Below are 24,906 nucleotides of genomic sequence, written 5' to 3'. Positions count from 1 at the left end.
AATTGAGCTTGTCAGACAAGACCTCCCCTGTATAAAGTCATGCTGAAAATCCCTAATAAGTCCATTCTTTTCTAAATACAAGTAAATCCTATCCCAAAGAATCTTCTTCAATAATACTGATGTAATGCTCACTGGCCTGTAATTTCCTGGATTATCCCTGTTGTCCCTCTTGAACAAAGGAAGAACATTGGCTATTCTGCAGTCTTCTGGGATCTCACCTGTGGCTAAAGACCATACAAAGATCCCTGTCAGGGCTCTAGAAATCTCCTCCTTTGCCTTCTCCAGTATCCTGGGATATTCACTCCAATAAAATACCTTCCTTATATAAGGGGATCAAGACTGCTTACAATATTCCTGGTGTGGTCTCATCAGCAGTTTGTAAATGGTTGCAATAAGATGTCCTCATTCTTATACCCAAAACCCCTTGAAATAAGATGAAAGATATTCCATTATCTTTCCTGACTACCTGCTGCAGCTATGTGCTAGCTTTGGGAGTTTCATGCACAAGTAACCATAAGTCCCGATGTGTTGGAGCTTTCTGCAGTTTTTCCATTCTAAATTGACCCCCTCTAATTCTAAGGCTATGCCCATGGGTCCCAGTACCCCCGCCTGACGGAAACAAATTCCCAGTGTCCACCCTTTTTAAGCCATGCATTATCTTGTAAATTTCTATTAGATCTCCCCTCAACCTTCTAAACATTAATGAATACAATCCCAGGATCCTCAGCTGTTCATTGTATTTTAGGAAACCAGTGCATCTGGTGGAAACCCACACAGGCACAGGGAGAACATTTATATTTTACACAGGCACTTCTTCAAGGCCAGAATCGAACCCAGATCCCTGGTATTGAGGCAGCAGTGCTGACCACTATGTCACATTCTATGTCTCCAATGTTTACACCAGGATATCATAAAATTGTCAAATCATACAGTACAGAAGAGGCCCTATGAGTCTGTACCACAAAGTTCCACTTTCCAGCACTTGAGCTGTAGCCTTGAATGTTATGACACTTCAAGTGCTCATCCAAATATTTTGTAAAGGTTGTAAAGTTTCCCACCTCAACCATTCTCCCTGGCAGTGCATTCTAGACCCCAATTACTCTCTGAGCGTAAAAGATTTTCCTCAAGTCCCCTCTAAGCTTTTCACTTTAACATTATGCCCCATTGTTATTGATCCTTCAACTAATGGGAACAGCTGCTTTGTATTCACCCTGTCATGCCCCTCAATCTTTTAAATCTCTATCAGCACCACACTCCCCTCTTCCGCCCCCCCCCATCTCAATTGTGATAGTAAAGGTAAGATGACTACGGTAAAATATTTGGTGATTTTTTTCAATATAAATTTAAAGAATGTATATTCTCACCTATGCACAAGCTAACCAAGATGATAACAATTACTGCACATTGCTACTTTTCAAATAGTACGAGCATATCAAAGCCACTTCTCATGAAGACAGTAATCCTTAAAATGTATTTTTACGTTGCTGACAGCATAACCTTAATAGCAAGTTGAAATGTAATTAATTTCTCACCTCTTTCCATTACAAAACTATACTTACTGAATTAACAATCAGCACAGGAACCCCATCACTTTGAAGTGGTGAGCACTCAGCAGTGTAAATCTCAGTCCCTATTTCTGTTGACCCTGTGGTTAAAGATGACAAACTTAGATTTCTGAGATCGCACAGTGGTACGGATTAAGGAGACCATTCAGTCCATCCAGCACATATCTCCAGTGAACCTATAATTTCACCATTATAGCATATGTGCCTGGGACAGTTCCAAAGTTTGTGCCCCAACTATTTTACACAGAGATGCTTCCACATTGTTGATCATTAAGTGGAGAAGTGCTTCCCGACATCTGACCTTGAATTGATGTTTAGAAGATGTTGATTTCCACTCATATAGTGCTTTATCGCAATCATTGGAAATCTCACTGGATGGCACATCACAACTGATTAAGCCCTTCTGAAGGGTAAGTGCTGTTTTGATGTCAGAGACACAACAGATAATTTATACACAGCAAGCCCCTGTAAATAGAAATACAATAATAGCCAGATAACGTGTTTGTGGTAATAATTGAACAACAAATATAAATCTAGACATCAGTATTAACTACCATGTTTTTCTCCTGAATCATTCCATGGGATCATTTATGTGCACCTAGGGGAGTATTTGCAGCATTCCCTTGACACTGCACTGGAAAATCAAGCCTTGATTTTTGTGCTTTAGACTTGGATTTAGACTGTAAGTGGGAACCAAGATGGGAGATAGCTACCAAGTGAGCCACAATAGACTTTGGTTTACACCAAGGGGTTCCTCAGGGTAATGTCCTAGGCCCAACTATCTTCATTAATGACCTGACCTAAGGTCAGAAGTGGGGATGTTTACCAATGATGGCACAATGTTCATCTTGATTTGTGATTCCGCATTGGTACTGAAGCAGTACGTGTTCAAATGCAACAAAATTTGGACAATATACAGGTTTGGGCTGACAAGTAACATTCACACCACACAAGTGCCAGTCAATAAACTGTCTCCAATGAGAGACAATCTAACCACCACCTCTTGACATTAAATGGTATCACCATCACTGAATCCTTCACTATCAACATCCTGGAAGCTACCATTGACTAGCAAGTTAATTGGACTTCCATATAATGGCTACAGGAGCAGGTCAGAGGCGAGGAATACTGTGGCAAGTAACTGATCTCCTGACTTCCCAAAGCCATCCAAGATCTACAATTTAGGAGTGTGATGGATTACTCCCCTCTTGCCTGGATGAGGGCAACTCCAACAACACTCAACAAGTTTCATGCCATTCATGACAAAATACACTGGCACCATATCCGCAAGCAGCCTTCTTTCCCCCCCCCCCCCAAACCACCATCAATACTCAATAGCAGCACTGTGTGCTATCTACAAGATGCATTGCAGCAATTCTCCAAAGATTCTTCCTCTGGAAGAACAAGAGCAGCAGATATATGGGAACACCATCACCTGCAAGTTGCCCTGCAAACCACTCACCAGCCTGACTTTGAAATATATCACTGTTGCTTGTAGTGTCACTGGGTCAAAATCCTGGAATTCATAAAGTCATACAGGACAGAGTCCAACCTGTCCATGCCTACCAGTTTTCCTAAACTAAACTCATCCCATTTGCTTGCATTTCGTCCATATCCCTCTAAACCTTTCCTGTTCACATACTTGTCAAATGAATTTTAAATATTGTAACTTAACCTACATCTACCACTTCCTCTGGTCTTTCTCCTCTAACCTTAAAAATATGCCCTCTAGTTTTGAACTCCCTTCCCTAGGGAAAAGGCCTTTGCTATTCACCTTATCTATGTTCATCATGATTTTATAAATCTCTAGAATGTCACCCCTCAATCTTCTATGCTCCAGTAAAAGAAGTCCTAGTCTATTCAGCCTCTTATTATAACTCAACCTTCAGTCTCAGTAATGTCCTTGTAAATATCTCCATCATAGTCCTGTTTTAAATGACAAAAATGGTGGAAACATGCATGGATCAGGATGTGAGTCACGTGTCTCATAATATCCAGCTCTGTCATTTCTGTAATGACAATATTGACATGACTTAGGTTTATGCTCAATAATGCTAAAAAGCTGTTGATGCAAGGGTTCAATGATATTTTTCTTGAAAGTCAACAAGAACTGGTTGCACTATTATTTCTTTTATTATTGTTATGATTTTCATTATTTATTATTATTGTATCTTATTCACTGTATCCCTAAGAGCATTATAGGTCAGTCCACAAGATGTGGGCTGCAGCAGTCTAAGAAGGCAGCTCACCATCATCTTCTCGAGGGCAACTATGACTGGACAATAAACGCCAGTGCCACCCACATCCCATGAGTGACTAAATGAAAAAATACTGTGTCTATGTCCATTTGCTCTGTGGTTACGGGTTAACTTGAAATAATCTCAGAGTGAATCTTTCTCATTAACTTAGTACTTACAGCTCTATAAAGGTATCCTGTTCGTTGTCCCTTTTAAATGCTGTTCAGGTTCTAAAACCTTTACTCATGAGACAGCCCTCTAATGTTAGGAATCAGTTCTGCAGTCCTTGGCACCACTTACATGAGCTTTCTTGGGCCTGAGCTGATCAAACAGCAAGATTCTGGTTTCGGTTTGACCTGAGCACTATTCAGCAGCAAGAAATGAAACAAGCCAAAGTGGTGTGTGACTCTGAGGAGAAGTTGCAAGTGGTGAACCTGCAGTTCCCGTGGACCTGCTGTTCTTATCCTTCCAGGCAATAGAGGATCCAAATATGGAAGGTGTAGGAGATCACTGATCATCAAACTTACAGATTATTTATAACTGATCATTAATCAGCTGACCTCAGCAAACTGCCAATAGGGCTTCGATAAACAAACAAATAGGTTTTGTGTTATTGGCTCAAGCAGGCAATTGATTATAGACAGAATCTTAAAGGACCCTGAACAGCATGGGCAATGACAAGGGATCTGGAAGAATAATATGAAAAGTTCAACAAGGGGAAGGCTATAATTGATGTTGGGATTAACAAGTTCCATTTAGCAACAGAGTTCTTGCTACGGAGTGGCGCAAGGCCTCTTAAAGCAGACTGTTTTCTTCTATCATACTAAGTAAATGCTAATTACACCTCAGTATCGTATTGGACCACAACACAGATGGAAACTAGACATTGAAAATCATCGATATTAGGGTCTGAGTGGATAATTAGCAACTGCAGCTCACCACTTTCTCTTCCTGACCACCATGTTGGACAACTGGCACCAATGCCAAAAGGTACGTTCATGGCCACATACATTCCACATCAACAAACACTGGTATCCAAGACATGCCAGCTTCTCCGCAAATGCACAATGCTGCAGCACCTCAGTTCTGCATTATGGACTGTGCTGGAAAATAGCTTTAAAACGTTGCTGCAAGGATACATTGTGCACAGGGACAGGCACCCAGCACACAGATCAGATCATTGAACATCTCAGGGATGATGGTTTGCTTTTTTATTAAAAGCACTTATACACTTAGCATTTACTTAGATGCTTGCAGCACTCCTGTCTTGGGCTTTTTTTTTGCTATTTTGTGCTTTGTCCTCTCAGCCAGAGCTTAAAGGCTTCTAGTAATGCTGTATTGCCTTGTTGTTCAGTGCTGACCCAAAGCTAGGCAACATGTCATGACTGTTAGCAGTCAGCAGTCAGGTTGCTGTAAGTCACATTGCTACATCAATATCACACCTGCATCATGTGCCAGCTACATACACAGCAAATGTGTGTGCTATCTACAAGATACATTGCAAACATTTGCCAAAGATCCTTAGACAACCCCTTTGAAAACGATGATTGCTTCTACCCTGGAGGACAAGGACAAGCAGATACAAGGGAACACTACCAATCACAAGTTCTCCTCAAAGTCACTCACCACCCTAACTTGGAAATATAATCATCATTCCTTCACTGTTGCCAGTTCAAAATCCTTCAATTCTCACCCTAAAAGTATTGTGTGTCAACCTACAGCAAAGGACTATAGCAGTGATTCAAGAGGGTAGATTATCATCACCTTCTCAAGAGCAACTATTTCAGATAATAAAGGCTGGCCAGCCAGCAATGCCCACATCACTTGAGAGAATAATAAAAATAAACACACTGCATATGCTAGAACGAAACGGTGACATCTCATAGTCTTCTAGAATTAATTCCAGGGAAGGATCTAGCACGAGGGAATCCCGATACAGTAAGTGAAAGGCAGCTTTTAATATCAGTTCAGGGGGTTGGGAACAGCTACGGGACACCTGTAATAGACTGTGACATGGGGGCTTTGGTGGTCACTGAGCCCATTGTGGAGACACCCCCACAATGCGGAGCATAAAAAGGGAGGAAGAACTGTCTTTAGTTGCATGTTAATATCTTCTGTAACTTAAAATGGTGACAGAGCATGGTGAGGTATTATGTTTTTCAGTATTTATTTGTTAAATACATGTGGCTTGTAGATTTTGTTATTGAATGTGAAGTGGGTGGTGAGGCACAGGTCCACTAATTTGAGGATGTTGTCATTGTTGATGAGGTTGGTGCTGTCTGGTGTTTGTGGTCTTCGTTTTCCTAATAGTGACTAAAGTGTTCTTTGGCCAGGTCAATATTAATTGATGGAAAAAGGCTGTAACATCTAAGGAGATCATTATTTCTCCACTTTATCTTGGTGTCTTTGGTGTTCAGGAATTCTTGGGTGGAGTGAATGGAGTGGCGTGAATTTTCAATTCGGTGTTTTAGTTTTGGTGGAATTCCTTGGCTAGTCTGTATGTTGGGGTACCAGGTAGAGAGACAATGGGTTGGGGGGTGGGGGGTGCAGTTTTGTGTATTTTTGGTGATCCATTTGAACATGCTAGAGTTTTCTGAAAATGTTACCAAATTTGATAAAGGAGAGCCAATGTTTACCTAGATTTCCAGAAAGCTTTTGATAAAATCCCCTGCTGGAGGCTTGTTAGAACCTTTAAGCACATGGGCTAGAAAGTAATGTGCTGGCATGTGTTAAGATTTGCTAAAAGAGAGAAGACCGAGAGTAGTAATAAATGGGTCATTCTCACATATGGCTGTGACTTATGGGCCAATGCAAGAAGTAGTACTTTGGACTCAGTTGTTCACCATATGTACGTAAATGGTTTGGAGTTGGGGACCAAATATAATATTCCCAAATTTGCAGATGATAGCAAGCTAAATGGGAATGGCATATTGCAAGGAAGATGTTAAGTTGTTTCCAAAGGATTTGGACAGGCTTAGTGATTGGGCATAGCAAGGGAGATAGAAAATCAAGTGTAAAAGTGTGAGGTTATCCACTTTGGTAGAAGAAATGAATGTGAAGCTTATTTCTTAAACGGCAAAACATTGGAAGGTGCAGCTGCATAAGGATCATTGGTTTGCTTATCAATAAGTCACTGAAGGTTAACATGCAGATACAGCAAACTTTAGAAAGGTTCTTTGCAGGAGGATTTGAGTATGGGAGTAGTGAAGACTTGTTTCAGTTGTGAATAATTGGAGTAGTGTGTGCAGTTTGGGTCTCATCTCAGGAAAGTCATTAGCACCATAGAGGGAACGCAGTGAAGGTTCACCAGGCTTGTCCCGAGAATGCCAGAACAGTCCTGTGAAGAGGTTGGGCAAACTGCTCCTGTAGTGAGTCAAGATTAGAGTGGTGCTGGAAATGCACAGCAGGTCAGGCAGCATCCAAGGAGCAGGAAAATCGACATTTCGGGCAGGAGACCTTCATCATGTAATCTCTACAGCCTTGGATAATAAGAGATGATCTCATTGATGTGATAAATTTAAAGGGATTTAAAGGATCACGTTCATCAGCTGTTCTCCTAGTTAGGGAGTCTACAATCAGAGGACACAATTTAAAAATAAGGTCCATTTAGGACCAAGATGAGAAGAAATTCTTTAACTTAGGAGTCATGAATCTTTGGAATTTTCTACTCAAGAAGGTTGTGAAACTCTGTTTTTACTGTATATTTAAAGTAGAGATTGATAGGTTTCTGATTACCAATGGCATTAAGGGTTATGGGGATAGTGTGACTAAAATGTCTTCAAGTGTTCAGTCAATCATCATTGAATTAAATGGTACCAAATTGTTTGAATGAAGTATTCTTGTTTATATATCCCTCAGTACTCCATAACTATAAGACCAACTAAGTAGGCGGTAGTAAGTATGAGTAGATAGAATGTGGCGCTGCAAAAAGCGTAGCAAGTCATGACTGGTGAAGGGGCCTGCCCAAAATGTTGACCCTCCTGCTCCTCAGATGCTATCTGACTTGCTGTGCTTTTCCCAGCACCACGCACTATCTACTCTGAATCTCTAGCATCTGCAATCCTCACTTTCCCCTGGTAGTAAGTAGGAGTAAATTGATGTAATTGAAGAACTTGTACTGTTTTATAAGGGAAAATAAATTAAATATAAATTGAACCAATCCAATCTGTGTATTTTACATTTGTTTCCATCCATGTTTGGAGCAATTCTCGTGCCCAGGGACATCTGTTGGCCTGCAAATGTGATGTGATGTGATGAAATTCTGGCATGCTTATGAAGTGTATCTTTTTAACTAAATACAGTGCAGTCACTATGGCCTGCTGATAGAGGCATAATCATTGATGAGAGAAACAAACTTTCATCTGCCACAAAATGAGACACCCCATCTTCTATTAGTAGTCTCTCCCACAAGGGTATACATCCTGTCCACATTCAAGATCTCACACTCTCTCAGGATTCCATATGTCTCAATATGATCAGCTCTCGTTCTTCTGGACCCCAGTCAATACAGATACAACCTGTCCAATCTTTATTCATAAGGCAACCTCACCGTGCCATCCAGGTATCCGTCGAGTGATCTTTCTCTGAAATTCTTCAGAGATTCCCACTCGTTTCATTTTTGCCAGGGCTCCTTGATGACACACGCAATCATTTGCTAGCTTTGTGTCAAGGGCAGTCACTTTCACCTCATGTCTGAAATATAACTCCTTTGTCCATGTTTAGACTAAGGGTGGGAACTGAGTGCAGAATAGTAACTGTGCCTCTGAGAATCCTTATTGTGAGAAGTTGCTGATGATTAACTACTGCTTGATAGACCAAAAGACATGGGAGCAGGAGTAGACCATAAGTCATTTAGCCTGCTCCATCATTCAATGAGATCATGTCTAATCTGACCCTGATCTCAACTCAATTTTGATCGATTGGCACCCTGGTGCCGCTTTACAAAAAGTCCATATAAAACATACTAACTGGGGCAATAAGAGAATACATACAGTCATAGGCAGATTGTCTATGTGTCCAAGTCATTGAAGGTGGCAAGACAAAAAGTAATTAATAAAGAATACAGTTTCTAGGCTTTAGTAAAGGAGGCATAAAGTTTAAGTCCAAAAGAGTTATGTTGAACTTATCTAAAACACTAGCTTGGCATCAAGGGGAGTTCAAGGCATACACTTCAGGAAAAATGTCAAAGCATGAGTGAAAGTACAGAAAAGATTCATGAGAAAGTTTCCAGAGACAATGTACTTCATTTACATAGATTGGAGAAGTGGGTACTGTCTCCCTGAAAAGGGAGAGACTTGAAAGGAGATTGACAAATATTCAAAATAATGAGGGATCCACTGGTGGGACAATCAAGAATGTGAGGCACAGATTTAAAGCAACGGATGACAGAAGCAATGGAGATGTGTTTAAAAGAAAGCATTTTTCGCTCAACATGTGGTTAGGTCTTGGAATGCACTGCCTGAGGGAGTAGTCCTGGCAGATTTAATGGAGGCTTTCAAGAGGGATTGGATTATTATCTGAAAAAGAAGAATGCACAGGACAGAGGGTTTTGGGGATGGGGGGAGTGTGGAAGAAGATGGGGAAGGCAGGGGAGTGAAATAAGATGATTTACTCCAGATAGCCAGAACTAACACCACAGGGCAAATAGCTCTCATCAGTTGTAACAATTCTATGACTCAGTGATTCTGAAACATCTCTGATCAGTTCAGATGCAAAGCCTCAAGTTTGCAGTGACTTGTCATTTTAATTTTTCACCCTGCACTCATACTGAAGTCTCTGTCCTCGACTTGTTCCACTGTTTGACTAAGGATCAGTGTAATTCCAGGAATATTACCTCCTGTTTTTATTAGACACTTCAAATCCTTCCACACTGAACACTGAGTTCAACAATTTTAGATAATAATGTTTTTGATTTTTCTTTGCATGTTTTGTTTTCCCTCTGTTTAGCTTTCACCCAGCAATGTATACAGTAGAACCTCTGCATCTGAGGATTTGGTTTCCACGGTTTACCACTGGAAAATATTACATATAACATTCCAGAAATAATTCTGGGGGCTGCTGGGGAGGTACGTTTCTCATTTAACTATCTGCAGTAGGTCTTGGAATGTATCACCCGCAGATACTGGGCGACACCTCTAACAAACAGAGCTAAATCAGCTCACAACCAATGGATCAGAAGTAAGCTCTGCAGTCTTGCCACATCAGTCATAAATGGTAGTGGACAATTAAACAACTCAGTGGAGAAGGAGGTTCCATAACTGTCGCCATCTTCAGTCGTGTGGGAACCCAGCACATCAGTGCAAACGACAAAACTAAAACATTTGCAACATTTTCGGCCTGAAGTAATCAGTGGATGAACCATTTAGGCCTCCTCCAGAGCGGTCTTCAGCTATGTTGGTTCACTCCAAGTGATACTAAGAAACGACTGAAGGCACTGAATAATGCAAAAGCTATGGCCTCGGATGATATTCTGGAAATAGTACAAAAGACTTGCATCTCCAATCTAGATCTCAGATGTGCCCTATGCCAAGCTCTTCCAGTATAGCTAAAACATTGGTATTGAGTTAACAGTGTGAAAAATTCTCAAGGTATGTCCTGTACACATAAAAAGCTGAGCAAACACAACGTGGCCATTCACTGCCTCATCAGTATAGCCTTGATCAACAGCTGGGTTAAATGACTTCCTTCTGCATCATAATTCTATGGTAGAGGTTGGCATTGACATTGCTTTCAGATGGCACTTGTTCAGCAATAACCTGCTCACTGCTGTTCAGTTTGAGTTCCACAATGATCCCTCAGTCCCCAAACATATTGCAAAATTTGATGTGAACATGGGCAAAACAGCTAAACCCAGAGGTGAGATGAGCATGCCTGCCTTTAACATCAAGCCAACATTTGACATGAGTATAGCATCAAGGGATATTCACAAATTAGAGCCTTACCTAGCCCAAAGGAAGATGGTTGTTGTTACAGGCCAGTTATCTCAGCTCCAGGATATCTCTGCAGGAGTTCGTCAGTGTTGTGTCCTTGACCCAACCATCTTCAGCTTCTTCATCAGTGATTTTCACTCCATCACAAGATCAGAAGTAAAGATGTTCATTGATGATTGTGCAATGTTCAATACCTTTCCTGATTCCTCAGACACAGAAGCAGTCTGAGGAATCATATGCAGAAAGACCTGAACAACATCAAGGCTTAGGCTGATTAAGTACCAAGAAACATCAGTGTCACACAAGTGCCAGGTAATGATGATCAGACAAGGAAGCTAACCATCACTCCTTGATATTCAACAGCATTACCATCACGGAATCACTCTATCAACATCCTGGGAGTTACCATTGGTAAGAAACTGAATTGGCACAGCCTTGTAAATATTATGGCTACAAGAGCAGGTCAGCGGATAGGAATTCAAAAGTGATGAACTCACCTTTGACTCCCAAAGGTAGTCTACCATCTACAAGGCACAAGTCAGGAATGGAATGTAATACTACTTCCTGGATAGGTACAGCTCCCACAACACACAAGAAACTAGTCATGAGCCAGGACAAAGCAGCTGCTTGATTGGCATCCCATACATTATTTTCAACATTCAACCCTCCACCACCAATAGTACAGCACAATACAGCAATGTGTCCCATCCAGAAGATGTACTGTGGTAAGTTAACAAGCCAGCCATTCTCACATGTCTTGAACAAATTTTTAAACAAAGGTTCCAGCCCGTGTATGGTTATGGTGAGTTGGTACTGGATGTCTCTGGGTCCAAGACCCCTTTCCTTTTGTCATCTGTCCTGGTCATTTCATGTGGTTTATTGAAGACAGGCAGATTGATGGAGTACTCTCTTAGACAACTGCATTGTTCTACTAATTGGAAAAGCATGATTAAAGACTTTCTCATGCCTTTGAAAATCAATTTTATGCCAGTGGCTTGATGACAAGATGTGAATATCCAAACTTGCACTTACAATGCATCTTTCACATCCTCGAGAACTCACAGCCAACAAACATTTTTTGGAAGTAAGAATGATGATTAAATTAAACTTTTGCCAAGCTTTTGCATGGTAGTACTGTAGCAGTAATGTGACTGGACCACTATCCAGAGGTTCAAGCTAATCCCATCATGACAGTTTGTAGAACTGTTGTCATAAAATCCCACACCTTTTGGGAAGGAAATCTGTTGTCATTTTGATGACCTGGCTTATGTGTGACTCCAGACAGACAGTAATGTATTGACTCTCAATTGGCCTCTGAAAAGGCCTAGACAGCCATCCAGTTCCAAGGTACTGAGGGACGGGAAACAAATGTTGATCTTACCAGTGATGCCTACATGTTATGAAAGAACAAATAAATACTAGGAATACATACATATAAGTAATATTTATTTCAATGGAAGAAGTTAAAATAATGAGCTAAGTTTATGGTACAAGGACAAAGAAATGGTCTGTGATTGGTGAAAACGGGATATATTGAATAACAGAAGAGCTAATCTGCCAACGATAATGGAGTCTGAGCAAGCAAAGAAACAAAAATGCTTTGAGAGCAATTTTTGTTATTCATTCACAGGATGTGGATGTCACTGGCTAGCCAAGCACTTATTACCCTGGATAATGTGGTGGTGAGCTGCCTCTTGAACCATGTTAAAAATCACACAACACCAGGTTATAGTCCAACAGGTTTATTTGGAAGTGCAGGTATACAATCCTTTATCCAAGATCCTTGGGGCCAATTGTTTTTCGGAATTTGCAATGTTTTTGGATTTCAGAATGTGACATTTTCACAGTGAAATTAATAAAAATTACCTAACAGCAGATGCATGTGTGAATAGTACAAGTGTTGAGACACAATTGACGCCTGCCAGTGCTGGGCCACGCCTCCATATCACATCACATCTGAGTAATGTGGTTCGAGCGGTTGTGGAGTTGGGTCACCTGTTTAGACGCCAAAATAATGCTGCACACTCCATGAAACAGATTTTGGAATTTTGAATAAAGAATTGTGTTACCTGTACTAGCTTTTGGAGTGCTGTTGAAGGAGCAGCACTTTGAAAGCTAGTACTTCCAAATAAACCTGTTGGATTATAACCTGACGTTGTGTGATTTTTAACTTTTTGCACCCCGCTTCCTGAATACCTGCAATCCTTGGGTGTATGGACACCCACAATCCTTTTTCAGGAGGGAGATTCAGGATTTTTACCTATTGACAGTCAAGGAACAGCTATATAATTCTGGTCAAGAGGTTTGGCTTGGAGAGATGGTAGTTGTCCTAGGGCATCTAGTGCCTCATCATTCTATGTGGTAGAAGTGCAGTTTGAAGGTGATGTCAAAGAAGCTGTGCCATCGCAGAAGGCTTGGAAATATGTTCGAGTGCATGTTGCAGATGGCATAAACTGGTGCTACTGTGCATTGCTGATAAAGGGACTGAATGTTTAAGGCAGTGGATATAGTTCTAAACAAGTGGGCAGCTTTGCCCTGGATGGTGTCAAGTTTCTTGACCAATGTAGGAGCTAATCTCATCCAGGCAAGATGGAGGTACTCCGTCACACTTCTGACTTCTGTCTTAAGAATGATGGGTAGGCTTTGGGGAATCAGAAGATGAATTACTCACCACAGAATTCCTAGCCTCTGACCTTTTCTTGTAGCATTTAGAAGGATGCTTTGCTGTTAAAAATCGGCATTCAGAATGTAAGTTTCTGTACAAATGTATTTCAGCATTAGGAAAAAAGATTTAAAACTAAATTGACTTAAGAATGTCGAATCTTTTCATTTAGTATTCTACAGTACTTTGCGTTCAACATGTAGTTCAACAATTTCGCACAGCAAACTCATTGCTCCTGTTTTGTTTCTTTTTTCTTTGCATGTTTCAGCTTTGCTCTTGTTTCTTCCCATGTTTGTTTTGGGACTTAATTCATGATGGGAAAATGCCCCATTGGTTCACGTCATATCCAAAAAAAGAGAGATAATTATATTTGCTGGAGATTGATCATCTCCATCCTCCAATTTCCCCGCAAGAAGTGTCCTAGGCCCAACAATCTTCAGCGGCTTCTTCAATGATCTATCCTCCAAGTCAAAGTAAGGACATTTGCTGATTAGCGGACACTGTTGGTTCCTTCATAATGACTCTGACATTTCTCACATTCTAGGGGACCTGGATAATATTCAAGCTTGGTTTCATTAACCAATGACCAACTTTTGCACTGCATAAGTGTCAGGCAGTGGAAGCTGGAAAATTTAATTTTTTCAGTTAGACGGATTTTTTTTTTGTTGGCTAGGGATCACAAATCCAGTGCAACCTATCTTGACATTGAGATTATCTCAGTTCATCTTCTATGATTTTCACAAAGCAGAGATTCTCATGAGGTGGGAACAAAATGCCAATTGACAGGGATTAAAAATTGTTAAACACCTTGTTAATGTCACAACTCACTTCATTAAAATTCAGCCACCCATCTTACCAAACTTGCCAAACAAGCTAGATCATGGGAAAGTTCAACAGGGAAACCAGGACTTGCTGCTTGCTCCAAACAACTTCCACAGTGCCTGTGACCAACTGCAGCTGAAGGCAAGATCAATGGGTACCAAGCAAATGTAGCCCTTCTTCACTGATATTGGCATCCAGCATCTGCCAAGTCTTTATAACAATCCTGGTACTTCTACATGCGCGAGCGGTCTGATCTGAAAGCACAGAATTGCATTACAGGGCACATCAGCAACTAGCATTGTAAGGCAGCAGTTGGATTGGACTAGGCTGCATCTCTTAGCACCAACCTGTATGCTGACAGGATCCATGCCTTACCATGTCATGCCAGTTAGCGTAGTCATAAATACAAGCAGCTTGCCTTGCTGCTAAACAGTTGTCAGCCTAGAGGGCATCCCTGTAGAATAGTGATGCACTACATCAAACTCGCACTTCTGCTGGAATCAGCAGCGTGCATATGTTTCGGAGGATTATGTGGCTGTAGAAGAGTACAAAGATAAGGAAGGGTGCAGCTATAATCTAGAGGCTGGAAAGCTTAAGTGGGCTTGATACTCCAGTGCAATAACTGAGGGAGAGCTGTAATTTTGAAGTTGCCCTTTTTCAGGTGAAATGCGAAAACTAACAGCAGTTTGATTTAGATTTTATTGTCACATGTAGCCAAGTACAGCAAAAGGTCTATAACATTGCCACACAAGGCACCATTTAGGTACAAGTACCAGGGTACCAAATATTAAGAGCAAAGTAGAAAGAATGAACAAAGTTAAAAGTTAAACATTGCAGTAATTATAGGACAGTGAGACTTTTAGTTTTTAGTAGAAAATAAAGAAATAAAGCTGTAGATCAAACATTACAGTCTTTCCTTGAAGTGCAGTCCCACCATGACTAAGCACTTAAGAATCACCTCAAAATTGAAAGTCCACGCCAGGCCAAGAGACTGTTATGCTAGGTCACAGAGATCACCATACCAGGCCAAGAGACTGCCACATCAGGCAGTTGCCTTGCCAGATCTGCGCTGAGTCTGTGGTTGGGAGAAGAAAGAAGAGAGAAGAAACAGAAAAAAAAACACAAAAGAAGAAAAAAATGAGAGGATGAAAGAAAAAGAAATGGAAAGAGCAGACAAGCTCCACCTGAAGCGTCCTACTCTGCCAGCATCTTGGATCACCAACTGTTTGGGTGAAATTAAAGAAATCCCAGATCAAAAAGAAACTGAAGAAATCTCCGAGTTCCTGTCCAAGTTTTATCCCACATTATTACTAAAACAGATTATCAAGTCATGTATTTAACTCATGTTTCTGTTGACTAGCAGTGTGCAAATTAATGAGCCCCCTGAATTACAACATTTGCACAAAGGAGTTTGTGTAGTAGTTCATTTATTGAATCATAGAATCCCTGCAGTCCAGAAATAGGCCATTCAGCCCATCAAGTCTGCACCGATCAACTGAACAGCACCCTACCCTATCCCTGTAACCCTGCATTTACTATAGCTAACCCATTTAGCATAAACATCCCTAGATACTACGGGATAATTTAGCATGGCCAATCCACCTAAACTGTACATACTTGGATATGGGAGGAAACTGGAGAACTCGATGGGAACCAACACAGACATGAGGAGAATGTGCAAACTCCACACAGAGCCACTCAAGGCTAGAATCGAACTCTGGTTTCTGGTGCTGTAAAGCTGCAATATTAACCACATTATAACCTCAAATTTTGTTTTGTCCTGTTAATACAAAATAAACTGGATGCTGAGTAAATGTTTCCTTTATACAAGTGATTGGAGACATTTATCATGCGAAAAATAGTCTGAAGTGTGAACAGCACCTGAATGTCGGTTTCTTGTTGCAACCTGGGTATGCAGGGTAACACTTGCAGGTGACGTAAAACTTGAAAATACTGTGAACTGTGAGGGGATTAGCGAAAGATTTGGAAGAAACCATTAATAGATTGGAAGAATGGGTGGACAGATAGCAGATGAAATTTAATGCAGATAACTGTGTCCTGATTTATTTTGCTAAGAAAAACAAGATGATGTAATATGAAATAAAAAAATACACCAAGGAATTTCAGCGAGAGAGAGACCTGTGCAGAGATATACACATAAATCATTGAAGATAATAGGACAGGCTGAGAAGGAGTTGAACATATTACCGTTTACACACAAAGGCATGAAGTTCAAAAGGCAGGAAATTATGATGTGTCTTAATAAAACTTGGTTTGGCCTCAACTGGACAATTGTGTGCAGTTTCTTAGGAAGGCATTTGAGGCAGTACAGGAAAACTTGATGAGAACAGTTCTAGGGACGAAAGACAACAGTGACGTGGATAGATTGCAGAAGCTGTGATTGTGTTCTTTAGAAAAGGTTGAAAGGAGATTTTATAGAGGTGTTTAAAACCATGAGGGGTCTATACTGAATGAATAGGGAGAAACGTTTCTCATTGGTGAAAGAATCAAGAACTGGAGGATACTGACACAGAAACACAAAGTAGGAGCAGGAGTAAATTATTAAGCCCTTCAGACTACCATTCCATATGATCGTGGCTGATCATCCAACTCAGTACCTTGTTTCTGTTTTCTCTTGATCCTTTTAGCCCTAAGAATTATATCTACTCCTTCCTGTAAAAATTCAATGTTTGGCCTCAAATGATTTCTGTGGATGAAAATTCCACAGGGTTCCAACTCTCCGGGTGAAGAAGTTTCTCCTTATTGTCTCCAATATCCTACACGGTATCCTTACACTGTAACCACTAATTGTGGACACCCGAGTCATCAGGAATATCCTTTCTATGATTACCCTATCTAGTCCTATTAGAAACCAATAAAATTCTATGAGAAACCCCCTCAAATGTTCTAAATTCCAGTAAATATAATCCTAACTGATCCAGTTTCTCTTCATATCTAAGTTCTGCCACCCCAAGAATCAGGCTGAGAAACCTTTGTTATGCTCCTTCCGCAGCCAAAACATTCCTCTTCATTTAACAAGTTCAATACTCCAGCTATAGTCTCACTAAGATTCTTTATTAGTTGCAGCAAACATCTCTCTCCTGTGCATGAATCCTTTCATTATAATGGCCATTTGCCTTCTTCACTGACTGCTGCAAGTGCATGCTAACTTTCAACAGTGTTAACGGCACCTAGATCTCTTTGCAACTCCATCTTTCCCAATCTGTCACCACTCAGATCATATTTTGCCCTTCTGGTTTTGCCAAAGTGGATAACTTTACATTTATTCACAATATATAACATCTGCCAACTCACTCAACTTGTCCAAATGACAATGAAGCATCTTTGCATCTGCGTCTCAGTTTAAATTTCCAACCAGCGTTGTGTTTTCTGCAAATCTGAAACTATTACATTTAGTTCCCTCCTCTAAATGATCATCATATATAGTGAATAGCTGGGATCCAAACACTGATCCTGCAGGACCCCATCAGTAATTGGCCACCACTTAGAAAATGACTCATCTATTGCAATTCATTGTTTCCTGCCTTCCAACTAGTTCTCTATCCATGTTTATACACTCTCACCAATACCATGTGCTTTGGTGAAGATGATTGCCAAAAGATCCAAAGCTGACAGGAGGAAAAACCCTTTCACATAGCAGGTGGTTATGAATTGGAAAGAACTGTGAAAGTGAGATACAGACAGTTTTAATTATGGATTTCTAAAGAGAAGTGGATGAGCTACCTGAAGAGAGAAGAAAAAGAACTCCTTTGGGGAAAGGGCAGTGGTGGAGTGGGACTAGCCGAGATGCTCTTGTAGACATGGACATGGCAGGCAGAATAGCCTCTATTTACATAGGATTGAGAGAAAATGTGAGGTGAACTATTCCTGAGGTGAACAACCAAAAAGAGTCTCCAGCAGTATCTTTAGCAGCTGATACTTGGCATTGACTAAGTAGAATATTCCGTGATTCTCAGTTTGAAACACTTGTGCAAGCTGGTGCCCTCATGTTCTGACACATTGACTTCTTAAGATGCTGGAGGACAAAATGCTTACAGAACAAACATAACTTAACTTAAAAACTAAAATAATCTCACATAAACCCTTCGATTTAAAATGTTGAGGTGTGTCTGAAAATAGGATGCACAATAAAGAGTAGCTGATAAATATCACTAAAGTCTAGACCGCAAGTAAATTTTAAAAATCTGTGGGTGGCCAATTGTTTGGCTGTGGTGGAAAACAGGTTCTTTTGTCTTGTCGTGGGCTCGTTACATACTTAAACTTTTCCCACACTTTAATCAACAGAATAATTGCTTTGCAGAGGAGAAATAAATGATTCAGTTTTGGGAGTAGATGATACATGTGTGATTGTATACAAAAGCTATTTAGATACTTTCTCTTAATCAACCTCCTTATAAGGATGTTGTTACACACCTCGGCAGTACGTGGAATATGAACCTGGATCACCTGGCTCAGAGTAAAGACACTGCTACAGCACCTCAAAAGTCCTCCAATTGTACACTTTAGATATTTTCAAATTAGCCTGTTTAGAGATGTTACAACACACCTATGGAGCAGGTTGGATTTGAACTTGGGCCTCCAGGTTCAGTGTAAGGAAATTCCCACTGCAGCACAAGGGCCCTTACAATAGACGTTTATAATGAAGTAATGGTTTGCAGAGCAGTATAGCAATTGTATAGTGTGTTACAAATTGGAAGTTCCAATCAACCGAACAGGTGACAATCAACCATTCTCTCAATGGTCAATCCAAGGAACATAGGAACTGGAGTGGAGTATTAACCCAGTGAGACTGTTTTGCCATTCAAAGAGATCATGCTCATCTGTAATCTAATTCCATGCACCCCTTTGCCACTTACCCTTTAATAAATTTGACTAACAAAAATTGATCAGTGTCAAATTTAAAATTAACAGGTTCTCCAACATCAATTATTATTTGTGGAAGAGAATTCAAAACGCCACCACCCCTGGTGTGTACAAATGTTTCCTAATTTCATTCCTGAAAAGGTGTAGCTCCAAATGCTAAGACTTCACAACCAACAGAAATAATTTCTTGCTACCTACCCTATCTGTTCTCATCAATATCTTGAAAACCTCCAGAAAATAGGATTCTAGTTTGCATTACCTTTCCTCATAATGTCATCCTTAGATGCCATGTCTCATTGTGGTGAATCTACAAGTCCAATGTATCCTTCCTAAAATGTGGTCTTCAGAAATGCGCCATGTGTGGTCTAACCTTTGACTTGTATATCAGAAAATGCTGTGGGTCAGGAAAATGATGTCTTCTTCTCTATATTCTAGCTCTCTGGATTCACCAACATTCCATTGGTCTTTTTCTGTACCTATCATGACATTTAATAATATAATATTCATCAATAATACTGTTCTAACTATCCCACCATCATCCACCATCCTTCAACTTCAGCTTACACAAGATTCTTCTACCTATATTGTATCCCATCAAATCCTACTTGTTCAGCCAACGCATCAAAGTTGACAAAGAGTGAGGAGAAAAGCTACAGAAATAGATCATTGAACTGGTCAGGTGGGCAGAAAAGTGGTAAATAGAATTAATTTAGATGAAGTGGGAAGTGACACATTTGTGGGCAAGAAACAAGGCAAGGGAATAGTTAATAAATGGCATGAAACTGAGAGGTGTAGGGGAGCTTGGAATGCATGCCTAAGATCCCAAGAATAGGAAGGAGAATAGGGTGGCTAAGAAGGCAAATATGATCTTTTCCATTATTAATCAATGCAGAATACAAAAGTACAAAAATACAAAATTTTAGAACTCCGTCCCTAATGGCATCATGGGTCTGTCTATAACAAATGGACTTTAGCAGTTCAAGATAAGTCACCATAGTCCCAGAGAATCATACTCTCATCAGAGACACGCTGATGGCAACAATGTTGATTGTTGTAAAACCAATCAGGTTCACTCATATCTTTCAGAAAAGGAAATTTGTCATCCTTACCTGGTCTGGTCCATATGTGTTTCCAGACCCACAGGGCAGAGCAACGGCAGTGGAACTTAACCCTGATAAGTGTTTTAGGAGATCTAAAAAGAGAAGAATATCCACAAATGTATAGTAGGTCCCTATGGAGTACTGAGGAACAAAGGGAACTTTGTGTACAAGTCCATAGATCCCTTTGTCAGCACATTTAGGTAGGATGGCAAAGAAGGCATACAAGATGCTTACCTTCATTGGCCAGGTCTTGGATATGGATGCAAGTAAAAGTCTTGCTATAATGTTATAAAACATTGGTTAGGCCAAAGATAGAATACTGTGTACAGTTCTGTTTGCCACATTATCAGAAGGATGTGATTGTACTGGAAACAGTGCAGAGGAGATTAACTAGAATGTTGCCTGGGATGAAAAGTTTCAGTTATGAGCAGAGACCGGATATGCTGGGTTTGTTTTTCTTGGATTAGAAGAGGCTGAGGGGGGATCTAATTGAGGTTTACAATACTATGAGAGGCGTAGAGAGGGTAGATCATGAGAATCTATTCCCGAAGGCAGATCTGTCTAAGACCAGAGGGCATGGATTTAAGGTGAGGAGTAAGTGGTTTAGAGGAGATCTGAGAATATTTTTATCTTACTCAGAGTGTGGTAGACGTATGAGATTTGCCTGAGAGCGGTTGAGGTACTCTTGCAACATTTATGAAGCATCTGGATGAGCACTTAAAATGTCTGGGCATAGTAGACTGTAGACCAAGTGCAGGTAAGTGGGAATGGTGTAATTTGGTGTTTGTTGGTCAACTTTAAAGAAATGGATTTAGAGCAAAAGTGGTTAAGAAAAGGGGGAAGAAGTGAGTCTGAAAGGAGGACATTTCATCTTGGGTAAGTGAGCAAATTAGGGAGAAAAAAAAAAATCAGCATTGTGCTTAGAGATCTGAAAACCAATGATTGGACAAAAAGTGAGAGATACCAGAGGTGGTAGTACAGTGGAAATGTCACTGGACTCAGTCCAGAATCCAAAAAGACAGAGCTACTAAGACCTACTTAGATAGGTAGTAAAATCGGACAGGAAAACATATTTCACCTCATTCTTACCAATCTGTCTCCTGCAGGGTCCATTTATGACAATATCAATAGGAGCGATCATTGAAATATTCATGTAAAAATAAAGTCTTATATTGAGAATATCCTCCATCATATTGTATGGTACCAAGTGGGAGGGACAACAAACAGATCTGATGAGTGGGAATCTATGAGGCATTGTGGGCCATCAGCAGCTGCAGAACTATTTTCAGAGCAATCTGCAACCTATGGCCTGACATATCCTCCACTTTACCATTACCATCAAGCCAGATTTTCTCTGGTTTAATGGAGAATACAGCAGGGCATGCAGTAGTTGCACCAGGCAGACCTAAAAATGAGGTGTTAACCTGGTGCAGGTACAGCACAGGATGACTTATGTGCTAAATAGTGAAAGCAACATGAGGGAGGCAGAGCTTAGTGATTGCACAACCAATGAATGAGCCAGTCATGAATAGTGATGGACAATTAAACAACTTACTGGAAAAAGAGGTTCCACAAAAATTCCTATCCTCAATAATGGGGCAGGCCAGCACTTAAATGTGAAAGGCAAGTCTGGAGTATTTGGTCCAATCTTCAATTGGAAGTGCCAAATACATAATCCATCTTGACCTCTTCTTGAGATCGGAATATAAAACAACAGCACATTATGACTAAAAGGTTAATCAGAACAAATAAATGAGAAGAATTTGTCAAGAAATGGTAGCTTCCTAGAAACTACCACTCTGTTTATTTATTTCTAACACTTTCTTTCTCTTCATTCAGTTTTCCAACATTTCTAGGTTTTCATTTTACCTTTCCTTGTCACTGAGATGGAATGAGTGAGTTACTCAAGGACAGCAGAACAAACATGTCAAAACCAAATGGAATTTGTTAAATTTAATAAGATGTTTTTTGAAGGAGGGATTGATTGGATAGATGAGGGCAATAAATGAAGTGATAGCATTTGACTCTTAGGAGGAATGGTACCAACATTCAGAACATAAAGACAAAAAAATTGTTCACCCCAATATGCCGTGTCAACTACTCCTGAAGCTTTTGACCCAACGTGTACTTGATATTGAGCCTTGCGCACTAGTGATGTAATGAACATTTGGTGACTTTACAATGAGATTACACACTATTCACAATCCATTTGAGTATTTTTTGTCAATGAGTTATATTTTCTTCATTAAAATGAATCAGCACCTTTGCCGGTGATATTGTGGGTGGGGCAGGGTGGGGATAAAAGCACATTAATCATTAAAAGAAAGAAATAAAACATTATAGTAATGACAGAAATTAAAATCTTCAGTAAAAAATAGGAATCGTCAAAATTACTATTCAAACATACACCATTAGTTGCTAGTGCTCACTTGTGAAATGGATTTCTGTTTTCCTATACTTGATGTTCAAATATATCTCCAAATCCATTTTTCATTGAATCATTGATATTAATCCTGTTAGAAAAGAGGGAGAGAACTAACTGCAGAACAGTGGAATATAAATTACTAATGCATTTGAATAAAATTTCATCTTGCAAAAAATTTACAGACTTGACATTCATTGCACCATTCACTGGAGTGAAACCCACCCTTTGACACATTTACCAGAGAATAGTTTGAACAGTATAGACTGGAGGTGTGTTTGGGCCAAATTCCAGAAGCAGCTAATGCTACAGGGGTTGCCTGGGAAACTAAAGAACTTGATGGGAAATTACCCTGTATCTGGCACCCTCCAAACGAGTCCACTCTCTCCCACTGAGCTAACCCTCCTGGACATGACACATGGCTTCTTGCAACCCAACCTGACATCCCTGATATATCCATATGCCTACCCAGCACACCACCCTCTCCCTCACCCACGACCCTCCCCTCTCCCCAACAATCCAAGATGGAGGATGGGAAAAATTTCTGGCTGTAATAGCTGCTCCTTTTTTGAGGTATTTTAGGTGCTGGAGGTGATTTCCTCAAATTCCAGGAGCAGCAATTACTGTTTTATATGCTGTTGCATTATTTTGGAATTTTAGGAAAAAAAGTCAAAACAACAGCAGTTTTAAAAGGGAGAAGTACAGACAAAGGAAGCACATGGTGAGGACAGTGCACGAGAGAAAGAAACTGACACTGCCTTTGCTGTTTGAATTCATGTATCGCTGGACATCGGAGCGCGCCTGGGAAAATTAACAAACAGTGAAATTCACAACTGATCTTGGAGGAACTGTTGGGTGAAGATCACAGCACAGAAGCAGATAAGTGGATTGTTGTTTTAAGTGTGATCGACAGAAAGTCTGCAGTAGTGAGTAGAGTGGGTTCTTTCTTGATTATATGTTCTTGGAGGTATGTCTCTTGATTAAACTTAAAATATAAGCCATAACTATGAATTTAACCTGGGGCAATGTTTGTAGAGGAATAAGACGGTGATATTTTCTGGATCTGTAGATTGTGAAGAAGCAAAAATGACGTTTAGAAGAGTGATATGTGCTTCTTGTCAGATGTGGGAGTTTAAAGAGAGTTTAAGGATTACAGCGGATTATATCTGCATAAATGCTGCTGGTTGCGAATCTTATCAGATTGAATGGATTGGTTAGAGAGACAGTTAGAAGCAATGAGAAATTTGCAACAACAACAGTATATGATGGATGGCAGTAATATGAAGGAGGAAAAGTCGCAGATAGAGCCACATAGATGAGTTAACTCCAGGAAAGGTAAAGAGGTAGGCAGCCTGTGCAAGAGTCTTTTGTGGCTATACCCATTTCAAACAAATATACTGTTCTGGAAAATGTAGGCGGGGGATGGATTCTCAGGGAACGTAGCACGAACAGTCACATTTCTGGTATTGACACTGGCTCTCATGCAATGAGGGGTACGTCAGGTTCCAAGAGATCAATTGTGTCAGGGGATTCACTAGACGTTTCTGTGGCCAGCAGTGAAAAATCAGAATGGTGTGATGCTTCTCTGGTGCCAAGATCAAGGATGTCTCACGGGGGAGAGGGGCCAGCAGGAGGTCATTGTCCACATTGGAACCAACGACATAGGAAGCGAAAAGGTTAAGAGTCCGAAGGAAGATTACAGAGGGTTAGGCAGGAATTTAATAAGGAGGCCCTCGAGAGTAGTAATATCTGGATTACTCCCGGTGCTACGAGCAAGTGAGGGCAGGAATAGAAGGATAGAACTGATGAATGCATGGCTGAGGAGCTGGTGTATGGGAGAAGGATTCACATTTTTGGATCATCAGAATCTCTTTTGGGGGAGAAGTAACCTGTACAAGAAGGACAGATTGCACATAAATTGGAAGGGGACTAATATACTGGCAGGGAAAAATGCATGGCTGAGGAGCTGGTGTATGGGAGAAGGATTCACATTTTTGGATCATCAGAATCTCTTTTGGGGGAGAAGTAACCTGTACAAGAAGGACAGATTGCACATAAATTGGAAGGGGACTAATATACTGGCAGGGAAATTTGCTAGAGCTGCTCGGGAGGATTTAAACTAGTAAGGTTGGGGTTGGGGGGATGTTAGGTGGGACCCAGGGACATAGCGAGGAAAGAGATCAATCTGAGACTGGTACAGTTGAGAACAGAAACGAGTCAAACAGTCAGGGCAGGCAGGGACAAGGTAAGATTAAGAAATTAAACTGCATTTATTTCAATGCAAG

General features: G+C 40.4%; 1 protein-coding gene across 5 annotated transcripts in view; it reads right to left on the bottom strand.

The window, feature by feature from the left end:
- tp63 (tumor protein p63) overlaps nt 1–24,906 on the bottom strand; it is a 296,932-nt gene that overhangs the window by 255,227 nt on the left and 16,799 nt on the right. Inside the window, exon 1 of one of the 5 annotated variants that reach the window (XM_043702551.1) lies at nt 20,209–20,237. The exons of the other annotated variants lie outside the window; for them this stretch is intronic. Coding sequence (XP_043558486.1) covers nt 20,209–20,222 — 14 coding nt within the window. The 5' untranslated portion in view covers nt 20,223–20,237. Of the gene's footprint in view, nt 1–20,208; nt 20,238–24,906 lie in introns of those variants that run through there. 5 annotated transcript variants of the gene reach the window in all.

This window comes from Chiloscyllium plagiosum, chromosome 13 (assembly GCF_004010195.1).
Source record: "Chiloscyllium plagiosum isolate BGI_BamShark_2017 chromosome 13, ASM401019v2, whole genome shotgun sequence".
In the NCBI taxonomy this organism is placed as follows: domain Eukaryota; kingdom Metazoa; phylum Chordata; class Chondrichthyes; order Orectolobiformes; family Hemiscylliidae; genus Chiloscyllium; species Chiloscyllium plagiosum.
This window is presented reverse-complemented; position numbering and strand designations above follow the sequence as displayed.